Source organism: Lepus europaeus, chromosome 2 (assembly GCF_033115175.1).
Source record: "Lepus europaeus isolate LE1 chromosome 2, mLepTim1.pri, whole genome shotgun sequence".
Taxonomy (NCBI): domain Eukaryota; kingdom Metazoa; phylum Chordata; class Mammalia; order Lagomorpha; family Leporidae; genus Lepus; species Lepus europaeus.
This window is the reverse complement of record NC_084828.1, coordinates 10,985,355-11,007,479: the sequence shown is the minus strand read 5'-3', so window position 1 is coordinate 11,007,479 and position 22,125 is coordinate 10,985,355. Positions and strand designations below refer to the sequence as shown.

General features: G+C 46.0%; 2 protein-coding genes across 3 annotated transcripts in view; both read left to right on the top strand.

Moving 5' to 3' along the window:
- Positions 1–22,125, top strand: part of MRPS6 (mitochondrial ribosomal protein S6) — a 67,277-nt gene that overhangs the window by 89 nt on the left and 45,063 nt on the right. Inside the window, exon 1 of one of the 2 annotated variants that reach the window (XM_062205652.1) lies at positions 321–483. The exons of the other annotated variant lie outside the window; for it this stretch is intronic. Coding sequence (XP_062061636.1) covers positions 439–483 — 45 coding nt within the window. The 5' untranslated portion in view covers positions 321–438. Of the gene's footprint in view, positions 1–320; positions 484–22,125 lie in introns of those variants that run through there. 2 annotated transcript variants of the gene reach the window in all.
- The window catches only part of SLC5A3 (solute carrier family 5 member 3), a 33,783-nt gene continuing 12,410 nt past the window's right edge, over positions 753–22,125 (top strand). The window contains exon 1 of the mRNA XM_062205631.1: positions 753–3,188. The gene's annotated coding sequence lies outside the window, so the exon portion shown is untranslated. The remainder of the gene's footprint in view (positions 3,189–22,125) is intronic.

Below are 22,125 nucleotides of genomic sequence, written 5' to 3'. Positions count from 1 at the left end.
GCGCGGCGGCGGCGGCGGAGGCAGGGCGCGCCCGGGGTGGGGTGGGGGGACCCTCGCGGCCTCTGCGGGCCGCTCGCGGTCGTGGGCCCGACTCTGGGCCCGAGTGGGTGCCGGCCACGGGCCGCGGGCCAGGGCTCCCCGGCGCGGGCGGCGCCCCGGGGACCGCGGCTGAGGCGGCGACGACGCCGCCGCCGGCGGGAGGGGGCGGGGCGGCCGCGCGTGCGCGCGTGCGCGGGGCGCGGGGGCGGGGCGCGCCGAGGGGGCGTGGCGTGCGGTCTGCGCAGCTGCCAGCGCCTTTAAGCCCGGGCTCGCGCGGCCGGAGAGCGCTGTCGCCGCCCGGGAGCTGTCCGGCCCAGAAGCCCTCAGGCCCCGCCACCCCGGCCGGCGCGGCTCCAGCCGTTCCCCGCCCCTCCGCGTCCAAGGCCGCCGGCTCGGGCCATGCCCCGCTACGAGCTGGCTTTGATCCTGAAAGCCATGCAGCGGGTAAGTGACCTTCCCTCCGAAGCCCGAGTTCCCGCGTGGGTGCCCCCGCCATGGCCGCCGCCGCCGCCGCCAGGCCGCCGCCTCCCTCCGTCCCCGGCGGCGGGGCCCCGGGTCTCCCCGCGCGGCCCGCGGTGGGGGTGGGGGGCGTCCGCGTGCGCGCGCGGCGCGGGAGGGTGTGCCTCGCACGCGGCCGGGCGGGGGGTGGGGCGGCCGGGCCGCGGGGGCCCCCTCGGAAGGTGCGCGGGGGGCCACGCGCGGGCGCCCCGGGCCGCCCCCGCCTCGCGGAGCCGCGCGCCATAAACCGTTCCTGCAGAGCGTGTTTGTGCAGTTCTCTGAACCCCGCTCGCACGTGGAGGAAACACACGCACCCCAAACAGCCCGCCCCGGGACCGCTCTGTCTGCGACTTCAGCGCGAATCCTGCTCCCGGTGCCCCTCGCCCCGGGGCGGGCTCCCGGGCTGGGGGGCCTCGTGCGCCCCGAGAAGACGCTTGCCCGCCCCGCCCCGCCCGGCGTGTGCTTGATGTTGCGTGGGGGCGCGCAGGTGCGGAGGGCCGGCGAGCGACCCTGCCCAGCACGTCGCCCCCCACGAAGTCGGTAATGTAGCGCCCCCGGGATGGTTCCAGTCCGCCTGGTCGCACGACGACGTCTGCACGCACCCCGGGGCGGCTCCGGGGCAGTCTCCGTGGGACTGCCGCCAGGTGCGGGTGACCTGCAGCCTAGGATGCCGTCCGGGCTCCCGCAGAACGCACGGTAGCAAGTGCACATGGTTGACTGGGGGCCGCGAGCCGGGTCCGGAGGCTCTGTCCCCGCGGGCCATTGTGTCCCCCTGCCTGCTCTCCCCGCGCCTGGGAGAGCGTGATTGTCTTGTCCAGCCTCCTGACAGATCTTGCTCCCGGCTTTTACCAGGATACACGCCTTAAAACGAGTAGGAACCACGGAAAAAGTTATCCAAAGGCCGTTTTTAGTTAAGTGGAACTCTCTACGCCGTCCGTTTAACCTCTTTTTTCAGCAGATATTGCAGAACGTGGGAAATGTGGTCACTGAAATGCCTTTTGTTAACTTCCTTGGGTAGCTAGCAGGTGATCAATGGCTACTGGAGGTAACCTGTAGGCTTAACGTGCCCCTGAACCTTGAAATGATGAAGACCCGCACACTTCTCCGTTTCTGATAATAGTTGCCAATTGTGTTGCTTAACATGGCTACCAGTATGTTAGTTAAATGTTTCCTTCACTATGCTACCTTTTTTTTTTTCTTTTTGTATGCTGTAACAACCAGGATTCACAAACTTTGGATGTGGAGGTTTTACAATTTCTACTCTAGTACAGATAAGCTATATGTAGTTGGGTTAAAATAATAAACTCCTTGAGATTCTTGCCCGAGGGCAGGGGGCAACAAACCAAACCAAACCATTCTGGAAAGAGCAGCTCATGGAAGGGGGAGGGTGGGCTCCATGGTCTTAGGTAGAATATTGTAACAAAAGTTGTACGGAGATGAGCCTTGACCTAAATAAAGTAAGATTAAACAGCAGCAGAAACTCCACTTTTTGTTAAGAACTTATGTTTGAGTAGACTGTAAATGTGTCACAAAGACAGGTTTTGGGTAATTTTGTTTGCTCTCAACTTGAGGAGGTTGGATTCTAGAATAGGACATGTAATTTGGGGTTTATTAACGTGAAGCGCCACTTTGAAGGCCCTGGGGCGGGCGCAGTGCTGCCCCAAGCAGTTCCTTCTGCTGCAGGGGCTGTTAGGAACCCTCCCTTGTAAGTTGCACATCCCTCCGGGTCTAGATTGGTCCTGTATTTTGTCGTCTTCCCCTTTCCCCAAGTCCTCTGTGTCTGGGAGGCGAGGAAACACGCTATGATGGACAGCTTTTATCATGGCAGACCCAGAAGCGGCTGCTGTGGTTAACTCCGCTTCTTGGGCTGCTGTGTGTTCTGTGATACTCTAGAAGCCTGCAGAGCATTCGTAGTCTCCGGAAGGTGGTCCCTCTCCCTGTCCTCATCCCCCTTGTTTTATTTTCTTTGACCTCTAGCTTGACTCATTAAAATTGAGCTTACAGAGTTTCTAAATATAAAATGCGGACACTATGTTGAGGCTCTCGAAGCACTTGGCATTGTAATAGAGTCCCTTAGTGGAGTCCCGTTTGAGAGTGGAGTTAGAGAGCCGGCCTGACCGAAGTGTACAATTGTGTGTCTGTCAGTCTGTCCCTGGGAGTTGATGATGCGTCTGCTTTGGTTGTACTGCCAAGTCTGCATTTCTGTTTATGTAGACACCAGCCTTCCCAAGAAGACCTTTATTTCAGGTATTGTATGGCTCGAATTTTAATGTGTGAATATAAAAAAGTTACCATTTCTGTGTTCTCCCTACTTCAGGACAAAAAGTAGGTATGTATGGCTAAATGCAGCGTTGTGACACAGTGTGTGATCAGTGTGGTGACTCCAGGCCTTTGAAGAGGACGGTGATTACAGTCTTTGCTTAGACCAGTCTTAGACCAAGCTTATAGAAGAATCTCCAGGATGAAAACATTTGAAAGTCCTGTTGCGCCTCTGTCAGATAGCACTGGAAGAGGTTCTGTTCCTATCTGCAAAAGATGGTTTTCAAAGGCACAATGTGGAAGGCCGTAGATGCAGAGGAAAGACCAAAGCCGCAGAGTCCCAGGCAGTCTCGTCTCAACAACTGAAACAGAAACGGATTGCCTGTGAGATGGTGAGTGCTCTCTCCACCTCCGCCTTGTCTCCCTGCAGTGGGAACTCTGGAAGATAGAGAAGGAAGGGGCCGTGCGTTTCCTAGGTGAGCTCTGCCGCCGACTTCGGAGTCTCTTGCCTTGCGAGTCCTGGGAAGGCTGATGTCCTCTGACTGCACTTTGTAATTAGATTTTAAAGCTTGGTAATTCATTTCAGTTAGGTGTAATTCATTTCAGTTGGCTAAGAACTGAGTTGCCAGCACACAAGTGCTGAAGCCGTGGACTGAAGGAGAGGCCAGGAGACGCTGTGCACATCTGTAGAAGACTTTTACACCAGGGGTGGGTATAGGAAGAGGAAGTTTGGAAGAGAAAACTGCTGTATTTTTATGTTCATGTATGTTTTGGATTACTTCGTTGAGGAGCCTGTTAGTTATGTCTTACTCTGTCTGCTCAGATGATCACATTTGGTGTGAGCGTACTTAAAAAAGTTTGTGGAAAATGGAATTAAAGGACAAGTTTATTTTGGTGCAATAATTAAGACTCATGCATAGTTTTCTTCCTTATCTGTGTTTTCTCTGAACTTTAGGAAACCTCTCCTATTTAAACTTGTGAAAGCCCAGGAAAACATTTTTCCTGATTTGCCACTCAAGAATTTTTACATGAAGAATTAAAGGTTAATGGTTTAAATATTAACTAGCTTATTTGCTAAATGAATGCGTGTATAGTAAAGTAGCATTTAAACATATATATATCCTCTTGTATGTATTCTGCTCTCATAGGAATAAAGAAATGGATAGTTACTTTGGAGATCTTATGTTCCTGTTTAAAAAGATGATGAAATGTTTATGTTCATTACTCTAATTTCATTAAAAGCAGATTATGTTTTAAAATTACTTATTGAAATAGTTCTTTGTAGGTAAAAATGTTATGAAAAAAATGTGTTTAACTTAGAACCTGGCTTTTTTAGATAGGGGAAAGTGTAGTGATAATCTAGTTCCGAAAACATGCGAAATAGATATTCCTCTGTGCAGGGAAGAATCCCTTGTTTATTTATTTATTTTAAAGTTTGATTTTATTTATTTTGAAAGGTAGAGTTAACAGAGAGAGGAGGAGAGACAGAGAGGTCTCCAGCCGCTGGTTCACTACCCAGATGGCCACAGCTGCTGGGGCTGGGCCCAGCTGAAGCCAGGAGCTTCTTCTGGGTCTCCCACGTGGGTGCACAGGCACAAGGACTTGGACCATCCTCCACTGCCTTCCCAGGTGCATTAGCAGGGAGCTGGATCAGAAGTGGAGCAGCCAGAACTGGAACTGGCACCCAGCACCCATATGGGATGCCAGTGCTGCAGGCAGCAGCCTCACCTGCTGTGCCCAGCACTGGCCCCAAGTGTCTCTTTTCTGTTTCTCTTCACTCAAGCTTTCTTGATTAGACAATGTGGCAAAAGTTCTATTTTTGTTTTAGAGTTGTATTCAAGTTAGGATCTTCTGGAAGTAATACCTGTAAAATGCTTGCATTTTAGGTAGTATTTGGAGGTGTAGGGTACTAATGAACTCATGTATGGATCTGACCAGCTCCAGGTGTCTTCGTAGCTTGGTTCCCTTCACAGCATTTGATAAGTAGGCATGGTGGAACGTCCGTTGTCAGTTGATGGGAGACTTCATTCGGATGGAAACGTTTCTGTCCGATGGCCAAGCCTGTCTTCTCGTAGACCCTCTGTGAACAGCTCAGCTTGAATCTGATAGTCTCTGTGTGCTTCGTCTGCTTGGAGTCAGGCAGCTGAAAACAGTCACCCAGTAATCAGAGACTTGAGCCTTGTGGGCACTGTTATGCTCTCACTTGGTATTAAAGTTTTCTTGGGTTACAGCTCATTGCCGCAGCAAGTGATTGAAGAAGGAGCCCTGTTCCTGCCCCTGAGCTACAGCTAAAGTACAAGGAGTGGCTTAGGGGTGAGGAGTCTTCCTCACCGCACACGGTTTGTATGTACGAAGCCTGCCTGCCGGCAGTGCACATCCTGCACTGGTTGTTTTGTTATTACTTGTGATTCACATTCAATACTGCTGTTTATAGGTTTGTAAAATCTAGATTACGTCTAGAATTTTTATGCAGATTACTACTGAATCCTCTCACCTTCCAGACTATAAAATCACTTTAAAGAAGACTTTCAAAGGCAATCAGAAGTGAATTCTAAAGTAATGTCTAGCACTCTTGCTATATTTGTAGTATAACTCATCTAAAACAAATGGGATATAGATGTGTTTTAACATAAAGAGGGGAGGAAGGGAAGAGAGATGATGATGAAATACTATGGTATGATTAGTATTTTATACAAAGTTGTTAGCCTTTATCAAACTTGTACTTTTTAATTATCCTGCTTTCCTGCTTAGTCACTGGCTTAGATACTGGCTTTCATTCCTCATATTATTTGAGTTTATCTGTTCAAAGATGAGAATACTTCCTTTTAGTACTCCTTTTAAGAAAGCAGTATTCAGGTGTGACCATAGACACATTTATGGAAACCAAATTTAAAGAATTAGTCAAATCAATTGGTAAGTTACCACCTTATCTAGAGGAAGAGTATGCTCAAGAGTTTGGAAAAGGACAGTTAACCAGTTTTTTTTTTTTTTTTTTTTTTAAAATTTGTTTTATTTGAAAGGCAGAGTTACAGAGAGGCAGAGGCAGGGGGAGAGAGAGAGGTCCTCCATCCGCTGGTTTACTCCACATATGGTTACCTGCAGCTGTGCTGATCTGGAGCCAGGAGCTTCTTTGGGATCTCCCACGTGGGTGCAGGGGCTGAAGGGGTTGGGCCTTCTTCCACTGCTTTTCCAAGCCATAGCAGAGAACTAGATCGGAAGTGGAGCAACCAGGACTTGAACCAGTACCCATATAGGATGCAGGCACTGCAGGCGGCGGCTTTACGTGCTATGCCACAGTGCTGGCCCCAACCAGTTGTCTTAATCCAGTCTTGTCCTGGTTGTTGGTCTCAACTGAGAGCCTGGATTGTTTACCCACAGCTCAGGTCTGACCTGCCACCTGTATTTTTATGGCCTGTGAGCTAAGAACAGATTTTACAGTTAAATAGTTGAAAAAAATTTTATGATTGAAAATTATATGAATTATAAATTTTGTAGTCCATGAATGAGACTGTATAGAAACATAACTCTGTTCCTTTATTATCTGATCTTTAGCAGACAAAGTTTGATTTACAGTGTATAGACAGGGTTTTCTGGATTCATTGAGCATTTCTATTTCTCTTGGCTTCTTAGGGCGCTGTTTGCTGTCATTTCTCTTTGACTCCTTCCTTTTTCTTTATGTAGTATATCTTTGATTTACATTTGGTTGGTTTGCCGTTTTTGTAACAAGCTGACAACTTGCCTTTCCTCCTGTGTTCTGTGCATGTAGCCTCCCGGATGTCCCCCTTGGCCCCATAGACTTGATGCTCAGAACCTAACGAGTTGCCTACCCTGAAACTTGTCTGTTAGTGCTAAACTGATTTCTGCCTATCGTGTCTCTGTCTTCTGTCATCTAGGGATGAACAAATCTAAATTCTTTTGTTTCTTGAATTCCCAATACTATAGAGTCTCTTGCTTGCCCTCATTGAACTGCTTATCTTTCTTGGACTCCTAAGTTTCTTAGCTGGTCTCCTCCTTGATATGGAATTATAGTCCCTGCTGATAAAGGCACTTTTTGATGTGCAGAAATAGTTGTGCTTGAGATTCTCTAAGAGAATTCAACTGAAATGGCATTTTTAAAAAGACATACTTGAAATGCTGAGTGACGGCGAGTGACATAACTTTCATCTGCTGGGTCACTCCTCAGATGCCTGTAGCAGTTGGCTCTAGGCTAGCCAAGGCCAGGAATCAGGAACTCCATCCAGGTCTCCCACATGGGTGGCAGGAACCCAAGTAGTTGGGCCATCATCTGCTGCCTCCTAGGTGCGTTAGGAGGAAGCTAGATCAGAAGTGCCAAACAGCCAGGACTTGAACCAGCACTCTGATATGTAGGGGATGTGGACACCCCAGTTGGCCATTTACCTCGCTGTGCCACAACGTAGTGCGAGACTCATTTGTAGCCAGGAATCATAGAAGTCCTTGTATAGTGATGGCTGGCTTTCTCTTTCTCTTTTTTAAAGACATTTATTTGAAAGGCAGAGTTACAGAGAGGCAGAGAGCAAGAGAGCGTTTCCATCTGCTGGTTTACTCCTCAGATGACTGCAATAGCCAGAGCTGGGCCAATCCAAAGCCAGGAGAAGCTTTTTCCGGGTTTGCCTTGTGGGTGCAGAGGCCCAAGGACTTAGGCCATCTTCCGCTGCTTTCCCAGGTGCATTAGTAGGGACTGGATCAGAAGTGGAGCAGCTGGGACTTGAACTGGTGCCCTTATGGGATGCTGGCTGTGCAGGCGGTGGCTTAATCCACTATGCCACAGTGCCAGCCCCCAGTGATGGCTTTCTGATTTCCATGCTAGTTGATTGTATGAACACTGGCCAAATCATAGCACATTTCTCTCCTCTCAGACACTCTGAATGGAGTCTGGTGTCCAAAGCTACCTCTGATACAATCTTAAACTATTTTATTAAACCACCTCTGAATTTCTTCCACTCTCCATTCCATATACCAAGTAAAACTGCTGCAGATCTTTATAAATGCCATTCCCCTTTTGTGCTTTGCTGCTTATATCACACTGTTTCTCTGTTTGGAATGTTCTCCCTTTCTGTGGTCTCACCCCCATGAAAATCTGCTATTTGGAGCATCAAACAGGTATTGAGGGCCTGCACCAATTTTTTTCAAAGTATTACTAATTATTTATTATAAACCTTTTCTGAATTACACTTAGATCACAATTCTTTTGTTTTTGTTGTTGTTGTATGTTTATTTATTTTTTAACTTTTATTTAACAAATATAAATTTCCAAAGTACAGCGTATGGATTACAGTGGCTTTTTCCCCCTCATAACTTCCCTCCCACCCGCAACCCTCCCATCTCCTGCTCCCTCTCCCATTCCATTCACATCGAGATTCGTTTTCAATTATCTTTATATACAGAAGATTGATTTAGTATATACTAAATAAAGATTTCAACAGTTTGCACCCACACAGAAACACAAAGTGTAAAGTACTGTTTGAATTAACAGTATAACTAGTAATCACGTAGTACAACACATTAAGGACAGAGATCCTACATGGGGAGTAAGTGCACAGTGACTCCTGTTGTTGATTTAACAATTGACACTCTTGTTTATGGCGTCAGTAATCACCCTAGGCTCTTGTCATATGAGTTGCCAAGGCTATGGAAGCCTTTTGAGTTCGCCAACTCTGATCTTATTTAGACAAGCTCATAGACAAAGTGGAAGTTCTCTCCTCCCTTCAGAAAAAGGTACCTCCTCCTTTGATGGAGGGCCTGCACCGTTAGGAGTATAGATTATGGCCTATCCTTGGTTGCATGCTCTTCTGTTCTGATCACATGGATCACTTTCCACTTTGTATTAGTTCGCTGGTGAGTGCATCTTGGCCTTCTTTGCTAGTTTACACATTTTTGAGGATCTGTTTCATTTCTGTCCTCTGCTGTGCTTTGCACATACGGTAGGTACTCAGCTGCCTTGAGGGGATCAGTAGTTTTGTCTCTAGAGCAGTTCTCTGATACGATAAATCGTGTTGCTTTTTGTGCTAGTAGGTCGCTTTCAACTCAGTGCACTGTGCTTGATCCGTGTGAGTGAGCTGCATGCTGACCAGAAGTTGTGTTGATTTCCGAGGCTATTTTACTGCACGTAGTTTTGTTTTATTGTAATTTAAGTACCACGTGGACTCAGGAAAGGAGTATTTTTTTTTCTTTAAACTGGATTCTTGGGGGAAGACTTGATAAAGGTGAGTCACTAAAATAGCTGTCAAAGTAAATAGAGTTGAAATTAATTAATTTGGGAGACGAGCAACAGAAGTTCAGGATTCTGTATGTAGATGGTTTACCAGGATCTCTTAAAAGCTTTTCATGTAAATTAAACAAACTAGAGATTGTAGATGACACATTGTGTATGGTATAGACCGATTGTAGATGACACATTGTGTATGGTATAGACCAAACAGAAGAAGCTTCACTCATAAAGCAATTGGGAATCCTGATACCATTGTCCAAGGGCTATGACCTCATCGTGTGAAAGATTGATGAATGTATATGTTTTAAATACTTACGGTGCATATATATTTCTGATTGGATGTGACTGTCTTGAGTGTGAAGGCTTCTGCATCGGTGTGTGCTCTGATTTTTGTTTTCAAAGTGAGTCGAAGAATGCACCATCTTGGGGCGCCATTCCTGAGCTGTCAAACAGGAGTAATCCTTCCATTGGTTCTTGGAAATAAAGTGGGAGTGTGACTGGCAGGCGGGAGGTTGTCAGGATGTCGTTCCGGTAGCCTTGGCATCTCAGGCAAGTTACTGAGCTGCTTTGCCTCTTTTCCACTGTTCCTGCTTCACTGATGGAGGGACTGCAGAAGATACGCTTACGTTGGTAAATTTGTTTTCTCAGAACCCTAGACTGAGTCACGCCTGAAACAGAGTTCTGGCTCGGCAAGCACTGGAGTTGGTGGTGTTTGTGCTCAGGCTGGGAAGTGGGGCCATTTCTGTCCTGCTCCCAGCTAGAAATTTATTTAGATTTTACAAGAAATCTGGTGTTTAAGATGTTGGCACCTAATTAATATTTAGGCACCATGGACTGGATGTATCTGTGGGTCAGGTACAGCTGTCGTTTTGTAATTTCTGATTTAGAAGATTGGCTTTGGGCTTTCTCGGCACCTCTCAGCACGTTGACGAAGCCCACCTTGTGAGCTGTCCCTGGGTTACAGTAGGACTGGTAGTCACTTAGTGAATGGAAGGGCGTTCAGTCTGACAGGTAGCATCAGTCCCTGGTTTTAGACTGTTTGATGATGTTTTATGCATTTAGGCTGAGGTGTTCAGACTTCAGAGATGTGTATGGCTTTAGTATGCCTTCCGAAGAATGTCTAACCTTTGTCAGAAGTTGGTAGTCATAGCTCATTTTGTCTTTGGATGGTAGCTTATGTTAAGCATGCATTAGCACACTGTGATTTGCACCCATTTTATTGACTTCTTCAGGAGTTGGCAATGCTGTTCCCTAGGCAGGACTGCTTTGTGTAGAAAATGACATTTGTTGGTTAAGGTGCAGCCGTGAGGTTCTCAGTAGTTAGCATTTCCTGTGATCTTTGGAATAAGGAATTACCATGGAAGAAATTCAGGTGCTTTTTCAATCAGGAGTGTAGAACAGAGCGGTGGTGCTAACATTTCATCTTTGACCAGGCTTTGTGTTTTCACACAAGAGAAGCCAGGTTGCTGCTGACTGCCTTTCCCTTTCCCCTCCCCCCACTGCCACTCCAGACATGTCATGTCAGGTGGCCCGCAGACTGGGATCCAGGTTGTTCCTGCGTGTCTTTTGGCCGCGCAGTGCAGTCGATTCCCCTTCTCCCAGTCATTTTAACTAACTCCGGTGCCCCAGTGCAGGAGTGCCTGCTTACTTCGGGGTTTCCTCAGTAGACGTAGCTGTGCTTCAGTACATGAAAGCCGCGCAATGAAATTGCCCATGAGAGCGTGAGCTCAGCACACCGCTCTCTACTGGAGGCCCCCCCCCCCCCCCCGCTTGCATTTCTGGTGCTAGGAAGATGCTCCTGTGAGAACTCGTGTGCAGGCAGCCTTGGCTCCTGCTGGGAGGTGCAGAGTCTGTACCTGCCCTCTTTCAGTGTGTGTCCAGATGCCCTGTGTGGAAAGGGTGGATATGCAGCATCCACTAAATGCTGGTTTTGATTCAGATTTCCAGTGATTTTTCTGTTGAGTGAAAAGCTAATTGTGAGGGTAGAGTGTATGCCAGCCATGTTACAGCAAAGGTGTACTTAAGTTTCTGTTTGCTTTTTAAATTTTGACCTGTTTTTTTTGCTGGTGTACTACTTGCCTCTGTCTTGTTAGCTATCATATGAGAAAGCAATTAGAGGAAGTGTATGAGCTTGAAACCTTAAGGACAAGTATCTATCAGGGAGAGGCTTGGTAGCACGGTTTTCCTTATAAGAATGCCCATCTCAAGGGTTGACTATGCAAGGGCCAGGGACTTTAAAATTCTTTCTGTATATTTAAGAATGAAGCGGCCAGCACCGTGGCTCAATAGGCTAATCCTCCGCCTGCGGCGCTGGCACACCGGGTTCTAGTCCTGGTTGGGGCGACAGATTCTGTCCCGGTTGCTCCTCTTCCAGTCCAGCTCTCTGCTGTGGCCCGGGAGTGCAGTGGAGGATGGCCCAAGTGCTTGGGCCCTGCACCCGCATGGGAGACCAGAAGGAAGCATCTGGCTTCGGATCAGCGCAGCGCACTGGCCGCAGCAGCCATTGGGGGGGTGAACCAACGGCAAAGGAAGACCTTTCTCTCTCTCTCACTGTCCACTCTGCCTTTCAAAAAAAAAAAAAAAAAAAAAGAAACAGAAGGAAACGTTCCTTGTCAAATATTTTACCTGATGAGGATGAAGTCACTGGGTGCTGCTCATGATTTCGAGATCTCCTGCCTTCTACTCAGAGAAGGCAGTCTGCATTGGTTTGTCTAGGTTTGTGTACCCTTCTGCTTGGCAGCGTCTGAAATAGGAAGATGCGGCTGCATTTGTCATCTAGAACACCTTGCCCCTGTTCGGCATTCACTTAAATTCCCACCAGTCTTTCCAAGTAACTGTTCAAGTTACCTCTTTATGACCCTACTTTTTACTTCTTTTTTTTTTTTTTTTTTTAAAGATTTCTTTCTTTATTTGAAGGGCAGAGTTACAGAGAGGCAGAGGCAGACAGAGAGGGAGGTCTTCCATCTGTTGGTTCATTCCCCAGGTGGCTGCAACAGCTGGAGCCGGGCTGATCCGAAGCCCGGAGTCAGGAGCTTCCACGTGGGTTCAGGGGCCCAAGCACTTGGGCCATGCTCCACTGCCCTCCCAGGCCACAGAGAGCTGGATCAGACGTGGAGCAGCCAGCACTTGAACTGGCGCCCATATGGGTTACTGGCACTGCAGGTGGTGGCCCTACCCACTACGCCACAGTGCCAGCCCCTTTTTTACTTTAAAATCTTATTTTCTTCACACAAGGGGGAAAATAAGATTTTTAAATTTTCTACCCAAAAGGAAATAAATATTCTACTTTCAGAATCTACTGTTCATGACTTGGCCTTCTGGGAGAATCAGAATCTGTTCTATCAGGAAGATACTTGTGTTTGTATTTTCTGCTTGAAAAACATGGAGAAACCATTTATAATCTGTTCTTTTTGAAACACAGAGTTGGAATCGAGTAGGATAAGAGGAAAAAACGTGAAAATGAACCAAAAAGTTGACTTGGTTGCATATGGTTGGCCTTTGAGGGAGAGTTTGAAGTAAGAATTACCTGTAGAGGGTCTGCAAAAGATTCATGGACAATGCAGGCTATTTTCATATTTTCCCAGAAACTCTTTGAAGTACCCGCATGTGCATACATATGTTTATTTAAGATATATTTCATTTTAATGGTTGGAGCGTGTGATTCCATTTTATAATTAAAAAACTGAAGCAGAAAGGTTGGGTGGCCTTGTGAATAGCCGAACCAGTGTATTCCAAGGCAGTCTCACACCGGAAGTCGTGCTTGTGATCACGGTATCTGTCGGGAAGTACATGCTGCACTTAACAGTGCAGCCCAGCCTCTTCAGATTAAGGATTAAGATTAGTTCCCATCTGGGTTGAATGCCTGCTGGGTGCCAGTGCTGCCTGCACGTTTGAGGAGTGTGGTGTGAGGCGAAGTGCCACGTTTGTGGTGCTTTCCATCCAGTGAGGGAGACCAACTAGCATATTTGGTGAAGAAAACCAGAGCAGGATGGGGAGAAAACAAGGAGTGTCCTGTTTTACTAAGGGTGGCTGTGCAAGGCAAGGGCTTCTGTAAGAGCAAGCTTTGGCCGGCACTGCGGCTCACTTGGCTGATCCTCCGCCTGCGGCGCTGGCACCCTGGGTTCTAATCCTGGTTGCTCCTCTTCCAGTCCAGCTCCCTGCTGTGGCCCTGGAGGGCAGCAGAGGATGGCCCAAGTGCTTGGGCCCCTGCACCCGCATGGGAGACCGGGAGGAAGTACCCAGCTCCTGGCTTCGGATCGGCTCAGCGCCAGCCATAGCGGCCATTAGGGGAGTGAACCAACGGAAGGAAGACCTTTCTCTGTCTCTCTATCTCTCACTGTCCACTCTGCCTGGCAAAAAAAAAGAGCAAGCCTTAGCCATCAGGTTGGGGCAGAAGATGGAGACACAGACAGGTCTTGAGGAGTTGTGTTAGCCTGTGGTCAGTCAGCAGCCTTCATTTTCTGAAGGTCCTTCTCAGTCTTACCTGGAAGAATTGATGCATATTTGTTGAATGCCTGATTGTTTTCCTGTAAGACCTCCATTTTTAAAGAAAACTTTTAATTTTTACATATTTTCATTTATTTGAGAGACAAAAAAGTCCTGTGTCCATTGTGTTAAGAGTCTGGAACTCCATCCAGGTCAGTGTGGGTGGCAGGGGTACCCAGGGACATGAGTCAGCTGCCTTTTGGGTGTGCATTACCAGAGAGCTGGAATTGAAACTGGGACTCTGACCAGGCACTCTGATTGGAGTTCTGGTCCAAGTGCCTTTGCCTCCCACATAGGCCTTTTTACCTAGTAATCTTGATGTTGCCTTGAGATGCATGTTTTCCCCATTTTATAGAAGGGAAAGTTAAGGCATAGACTTGGGCATCTCTAAAAGTAAATTGTAACATGAATCTCTAGATTGTACCTATGACTTAAACTTCAGTAGTTCATCGCCATTCACCAGTCTTACCTCATCTCCAACCTTCCCTTTTGAAAATATGAGCTGTTGGAATAGTTCATTTAACACTTGTAGTGCTTTTTGCTTAGATTACTGATGATTAGAACTGACTGTAATTGTTTTGTCATTTTTTTTTGTTTGGATCATTTGAGATTGCAGACATCTTGACATGTCTTGGGCCTTTTTCGTAACCACAGTGTAACTATTACACTCAACATTGACATTGCTACAGTATTATTGCACAATCCTCATGTAAGTCTATGGTGTTGTTCTAGTAATAATTTTTCGTTTTTAATCCAGTGTTCAGTCAAGGCTCATGTCATTGATAGTGGCAGTCCCTGTTTTGTGGAACCCCTTACTTTGGATTTGTCTGTAGTTGCTTGCTCATGATTAGAGGTAGATTAACCATCGCTGGCAGGAGTGCTCCCTGGGGATTTCAGTGTATCATACTGGGAGGCATGGCAGTTTGTCCTACTGTTGGGATTGTTAAAGCAGTCGTTGGGTTTAGGGGATAGCCACCTGATTGTTCAGTTGTAAACACACCTTTTTCTTGTACTAAGAGATCTGTGGAGTAAACAATGTGAGTTAGAATATTTTGTTCTTTAAAAATCTGCTGATTTTGGCATCTGTTGATGGTTCTGAATCAAGTTATTGCTGGAGTACTTTAAACAAACACAGATCTATCATTTCGCCTATAACTGTTTAGTGCTCATCTAAAAGATGAGGACCTTAAAACACAGCCAAAGTGCCTTTGTCACACCTAACTACAATTCTTTAATATTTACTATTCTGTTCAGATTTCCTGAATTGCCTCTCTACAGTTAGCTTGTTTGAATTTTCAGTCTACATAAGGTCACAGATTGTATTTACTTAAATGGCTTCTTAAATCTCTTCCTTTGTAACAGCCACACACACACACACACACACACGTGCCCTTTGTCTTGCATTTCTGCATTTGGCTGATCACTTCCTGTGTACTTCTGCTCCAGGTGTATTTTGTAGACTAATAGGGAGAAGTTTAAGATTCTGATTTGGTTTTTGTTTTGGAAGAACATACTTCAATGTCCTGGGGTAGCAGCACATCCAGAGACATCTAGTCTGCCTTTTAGAGATCATTTTAATTCTTGATGGATGTAGGTATCCATCCTCTTATATTTATTGTTTATTAGAGAAATGAAGTGAGAGAGGGAGGGACAGACAGCTCCTGTGCACTGGTTTGCTTCCCAGATGACTTCAGTGACCAGGACAGAGCTGGGTGCGGGACACTCAGTCCTGACCCCTGACATGGGTGGCAGAGATCCACCTACCTGAGCCATCACTGCTGCCTCCCAGGGTCTGCATTAGCAATCAGGAGTGGAAGCAGGACTCGAACCTCGGCGGTCCGGTGTGGGATGTGGGTGTTTCCACTGGCATCTTAACTGTCAGGTCAATGCCCGACCCTCTGTCCATTTTCCTTTCCTGTCATCCTCTCCCCTAATGGTTTTGGCATCCTTGTAGTCATTGCCTAGATGCATTCTTGGATTATACGTTGGAAATGACTTTCTCGTGTCATTCCTTCTGCATCAGTTAGTTGAATTTGTTGACTTGTGCTTATTACTATTTTGTGTGTGTGTGTGTGTGTGTATCTTCCAGAAAAGTATCATAAAAGGTTACATTCTTCACCTTTGCCTCAGAGAGGCGGTTGCTGTGCTCTGTTAGTGATACTCCAAGAATGTCCTTAATTTTCTCATCTGTACATTGGAGATGATTGTGCCTGCCTCTTGGGGGTTTCTGTGAGGCTTAAATGGGTTTGCACATGAAGTGTTTGGCCCGCGGTGTTTGGTGAATGCTAGTTGTCCAGTAGCTTTAGTTGTAAGAGAACAGTGAGTTAGGTATAATGGAGAGGTGGAGAAGGGAGAAACGCTTCCCTAAGGTGACTTCAGCAGGGTGCTTGTGCAGGTGTGGAGGGAGCTGAAGGGAAGTGCTGCTTGCCCATATCCGCTTGACCGTGTGGACACAGCCATCAGATAAGCACATGGACAGGGAAGGTCGCCACATACCACGCACACTGTGACCCGGATGTTGACAGCTGCTGCAGGAAAATCTGGACCATCTCCACAGTGGAGCTAGTGGATAGAGGAGTGGCCACCATTGTGGTAGTTAGGGTCTCCAGATACTGTCCTTAACTTAGAGCTATTTGAGATTAGAGGGTTTGCTTTATTCTCTCAGTCTTTTTAATATACCACTCTTAGTGCTTTAAAAGATTGTATAGGGTATGAAGTTTAGCAATCTTGATTATGTACTTAGTGATATTTGAGTCATTTATGTGACAAACATTTGAGCACATGCAATGCTGTGCAGGATTGTGTTTGGGCAGAGAGTTCAGTAAAGAATGCCCACAAGAACTGCCTCAGGGAGTTTATATTCTAGCTCTGAGGAGAAGGAGCGAGTCAGTTTTATATGTGTTAGGTGTTGAATGCTGTTGTAGTGCTCCATGTGGGCCCATGGCAGAAGCATGGAGACCATGGACCTAATGAGGTGGGGTGGTGATTTGGACTAGATGGTAGCAATTGAAGTATTAACTGGTCTGGATGTATTCTAAACAAAGCATCAACAAGCTTTGCTTAGAGATCGATAGCGTCAGGTTTCGAGAGAAGGCGAGCAGTGAGGAAGGACTGGTTGGTTTGGCTTGAGCAGTGGTGGGCGTGGAGTTGCCATTCTCTGAGATGGGGAGACTGCGAGGAGAGCAGCAGTTTGAGAGAGCCAAGCCAGATTATTTGTACTCCCAAACAGAAGGATAGACGCTAACAGTTCATTCAACAACAGTGCTCCATGAATGTGCTCTGGGGGCCCTTGCGTCTATAGGAAATACACACAATCCTTTTGTCCTGATGTCTTTGAGCTGTGGGGGTTAGCAGGTAAAGACTGAGTTACATAGCTTCGTACAGACTGCTGTAACTAGGTCAGGGCTTCACTTTTTAATTGACAGGTGGCAGGCCTAACTTTTTAAAATTCTAGTGGAAGGACTGATTAACACTGCAGAGAATAAAGGCAGAAAGCCGTGGACTTGGGTGGTGAGGACCGTGATACACAGCTGGCTCATCAAGATTTTTCTGCTCTGGGTGTTTGTGTACCCATAAGAAGCCCATTCCTGGGACTTCTTTTTGTTTTTAATCTCTTCATTTCCCTCATGCACTTTGAATATTGAGACACGATTTTTGTCACATGTGGTATTTGCTCTTATTTTGCTAACATTTGTTAATATATCTGTCTTGAATATTTTCTCTGAACACACAATTTTAAACATGCATGATGTTGATTGCTTGATCTTCTATCAGTATTGTTAATTTTCTTCCTGTTAGCAAAGAAATATCCTTTTCATTGAGGGTGGTATTGTGGAGAGATGAAGGGAAGCCGCTAGTTAGACAAATGGATGTGAGTGTAAATTCTAGTGTTGACACAGAGAGCTGTATGCTTGGCCAAGTTAACTACCTCCTTGGTTTCAATATTCTCGTCTATAAAATGGTCATAATAATTGTACTTGCCACATGGTTGTGAGAATTAGAGTAATACATACAAAACTAAGAGAAAACGCTGCTAGTCAGAATTTAGGTGAGTATCAACTTCTGCTTTTTATCTCTTATTTATAACTCACTTATCTTTGATAAGCAGTTTTACAAGGGGATGGTACTGAGTCTTTTGAATTCTTCCCCACTAAGATTTACACAAATGTTTAGTTGTTGAGATTAGATGAAGTGTTATCATGGGTGCTATTGCTGTGTTACTTTGTATTTTCATTTCTTTCAAAATAATAGGCTGTTGGCATTTGCTCCTTTTTTTTTTTTTTGAAGATTTTTTAATTTATTCATTAAAAAGGCAGAGCGACAGAGACAGAGATCTTCCAAATGGCCACAACTGGTGGGACTGGGCCAGGAGCCAGGAATTCCATCCAGATCTCTGATGTAGGTGGCAGGGCCCCAAGTACTTGGGCCTTCTTCCCTTACTTTCCCAGGTGTGTTAGCAGGAAGCTGGATCAGAAACAGAGCAGCCTGGATTCGAACTGGTGTTCTAATACGGGATGCTGGAGTTGGAAGCGGCAACTTAACATGCTGAACCACAATGCTGGTCCCAGTGAATAAGCATTTTACTTGAAGAAACGGTTTGCTTGGGAAACCATCCTTACCCCTATCCCTCTTATGGGAAAAACTAATCAAAGTAGAGCTACAGAGGCTTAGGGTGAGGGACTGAAATCCCTGGCTCTCCTCTGCTGTGCCTTCCACCCCCTGATGGTACACAAGGAACTAGAAGTCCTCAGAATACAACTTGAATACCATTTGAGTTAGTCTGGTTTTTGTATACTTTTAAAGATGTAGATAGCTGAGGTTGTAGGTTTAATGGAAATATTCTCTAAGTGTTTTAGGGCCTGTTAATTTTGCAGATACACAGAGGGTTGATTGGAGGTCACACACACTATATTGGAATACCTGTTGTTGTTTGTGTGTGTGTGTTTTAAGATTTCTTTATTTGAAAGGCAGAGTTACAGAGAGGCAGAGAGAGAGAGAGAGAGAGAGAGAGAAGGTGGGGGGGGGGGTCCTCCATCCACTTGTTTACTCCCCAAATGGCCGCAGTGGCCAGAGCTGGACTGATCTGAAGCCAGGAGCCAAGAGCTTCTTCTGGGTCTCCCATGTGAGTGCAGGGGCCCAAAGATTTGGGTCAACTTCTACTGCTTTCCCAGATGTATCAGCAGGGAGCTGGATTTGAAGTAGAACAGCTGGGACTTGAACTGGTGCCCACATGGGATGCTGGCCCTGCAGGCATCGGCTTTATCCACTACGTCACAGTGCTGGCCCCTACCTGGTTTGTGTTTAAGTGTCACTGATGAGCTGCTCCTGTGTCTGCTGTGCTCTGCATTTTTACAGGGAGCAAGGTTTGGGGCTGGCCCCGGGCGAGCACAGGTGGGCTCCGCGCCAGGGACTGCTCGTCTTTTCTGCCTGTGGAATTGCCTTACAGGGCCTCGACTCCATGTGGTAGAGTGAGCATGTGTGGGGAGTCTAAGCATGTCATACAAACATGTGATGTAGGTGGTAGATAAGCGTTAATAATGGGGTGGTTGAGAGGGTCTTGAACACATTTGTGAGATAACTGCAGATTTAATACATTATTCTTTCTAGTTCTTTCATAGAGAAGATTCTGTGAAGACCCTAAAATGCCTGGCCGTGTGGTTGGCAGTTTGTTGGAAGGAGCCCCTGGCAGTTTGTGCAGGGTGAACTGAGGCTTCTGGAGCCACCTGCCTGTTGCCTTGGGCGATATCAGGCACCTTTTCTATGTTGCTTAACTCGTTCTGAAGCCAACAGGGGTGGGGGAGGTGGTTTTAGTGTACAGATGAGACAGCGGAAGCCTGTGCAGTTGGTTGTGTGCCTAAGGGTCCTGCAGTTAGGTGAGGACCGCTTAGAACCCGAGTCTTGAGAGCTGCCCTGCCCTCTGCACCCATCGTCTGTGGCAGTACCTGCGCTCATCTCCCTTTCCAGAGAATCGTGAAAGGTGGTGGGAGCCCCTGTTGCCCTTTGAGGTGGGAAAAAAGCAAGCTTTGAGTAGGGCCATGTTTTTTTCTTTGTTTCTGATGGACACACAAAGGTGATTCCAGTGCAGGCGCAGGCTTACAGAGAGGTGTCTGTGTCCTGTGTCCTGTAAGTTACCAGCTGGTAAAGTGACAGCTTTTCATTGGCTCAGAGTGGGAGCAGCACTGTGCAGATTGTCCTTTGGGGACAATTGCAGTGCTGAAGAGATTGTTTGGTCCCTCTTAGGGTCATCATTTTCTGTCTTTGGATTTGAATCCACATGTGTGGTTGAATTTGTAAGGACTGGGACCCCTGACTAAGTTTAGGAGTCATTTTTCCTTGTTCCATGTTGGATTTTTATGAGAGGTGGCCGGATGTCCTGGAAGATAAAGTATATGGTTACTCTACTTTAGAGAGTGGAAGAGAAGTTTGGTCATTGTAGCTAATTATGTTTTGTATTGCCTGAAGGAAATACATTAGATAATTTATACTTAGTTATTCTTCATTTACAGTGTGATTCATCCCAATTCATGAAGTAGTACCAAAATTGTGTTCCCTAGACTACAATCAATAAAAGTTAGTTTCTGAGAAGGAAGCTTTCCTTTGATGGAATCTGCTGTGTTTCACAACACCTTTATGTCCGAGGTTTAGTTAAACTTGCCCATCCCCACTAGGGGATGAACAGTGTGCTACCAAAGAAACACTCCCCTTACTAGACACTCCCCTTACTACACCTATTTGGTTGCTCATTTCAGGTGTCAATTCACAGATCTACCTGAACCATGAAAAAAGGCATATGTAAATACAAAATACAAGCTAAGAGCTTCATGGGCTCTTTAAAAGATACCTGGTGTAGCTGTTACTTGACACTGGTTGGGTCATCTGCATCAGAGTGCCTGGGCTTCCTGCTGTTGTACACCATAGGTGATGTGCATTAGTGGGGGATGGCTCAAATGTTGGGTGTCTGCCACCTACACGCTGGAGACCTGGATTGAATTTCTGGTTTCTGGCTTCAACCTATTCCCTCCCTGACTGTTGTAGACATTTGGGGCGTGAACTAGGGAATGGGAGAGTCCTCTGTCTCTTTCAAGTAAATAAAAAATTTTAAAAATTTCATGTTAGCTGAAAAAAAAAAGCTTCTTCCTTGTATAGTCCTCCCACAAGTAAAGGAACTCTGGACATTGTTCATTGTATTTTGTTGAGAAATTGTTTCTTTACAAAGAAGAAAATAGATACGAAACATGTCCTGTGTATTTTATTTGGAGCCATTTTCAAGACATTTAAAATCATTTTCCTGAAAGTCAGAAGTTCAAGACTGATCATCTCTGTTCAATGACTAGAGTATGATATTTAGCTGCTTTATATTATAGTATTTTATATCTTTCTACAAACTAAATCAACGCACTTTTGTTTTGTTTTGTTTTTCCTTTCCCAGTCTTTACCAGGTGCTGGTCTCTTGATGTATTTTGCTTAAATTTGAAAACTCTAAAAACGTATCCACAGACTGGTGTAGTATCCAATAAGAAAGGAAGTGTTAGCATGGTTTTTGAAGGACCTGAGGAGGCATAGCAGAAAGTGGAGAATTCAGATTCAGCTCAGGCTAGGGTTTGGACCCTCCACACTGCCTCTGCTGTGGCCAGAGCACCTTTTAGAACGGTTCGAGCTTGTGTGGAAATCTCAACCCGGCGGAGCCACCAGCAGGGATGGCGCAGACACCTGCCTTCCGTCAATTCTGTTTGACATTGAGAGGAGTTAACTGACGTTAGCAGTGACTTCCGGTCACAGAGGAAGGAATGCTCGTCTTGTTTCTGAGTGCTTTATTCTCAGAAGCAATGCTGGGTCAGCCACGAAGACACGATCCATTCTACCTCCTCTCCAGACGCACACAGAAACAAAATTGCCCAGGTGTTTCTCTCTCCCCTTCTTGGAAACACATGTTTAGCTGCTGCCATGGAAAGAGCTCTACCTGAAAGAAGGGCCAGTAGGCTGGGCTTACCTGGATAATAAGTTGGATTGTGTGGGGAAGGTTGCCTGGATGTTGGGTGGCAGGACAAACCCTGTTGAATGCAAGATTCAACTGCCTGTGGCAATTTCTGGTGTAATTGAGGAGCTGTCCCTCATACTGGAACACTTACAAGTACTCTTTTAAATAATATGGGTATGTCATTTGGTTAGATTTTATTAAAAATGTAAGTCGTTTTTAGATAATGTCAGAGTATTTCTTTAAAACCTTCTATGTTTCTGGGTATGGGGAAAGTAGTGACAGAAATCCCAACTTCAAGTGTATGACTTTATTCTGGCAATTTTGCTTATCCCCGCCATCGGCACTTTAGGAGGAAAGACTTTAATCTGTTTTAACACAGTTGCTGTAGTGCTTCATGCTTACAGAGGCAGAAAGATGGAGCTGACATTTTTATCTAGGTAGCATTATGAATTAGACCTAATAACCCAGTTTGGTAGAGTGTAAGTCTGTAGGCCTTATATCCACCTCCTTTTCTCTTGCTAGTGAGATGTGTTTTAAGCACTATGGCCTATTTTGAACAATTTTGAAAAGAGGTGGCTTCATTATCATTTGTAGGATTGAAATTTACTGTTGATGTTCAAAGGAAAATGTCTGGCTT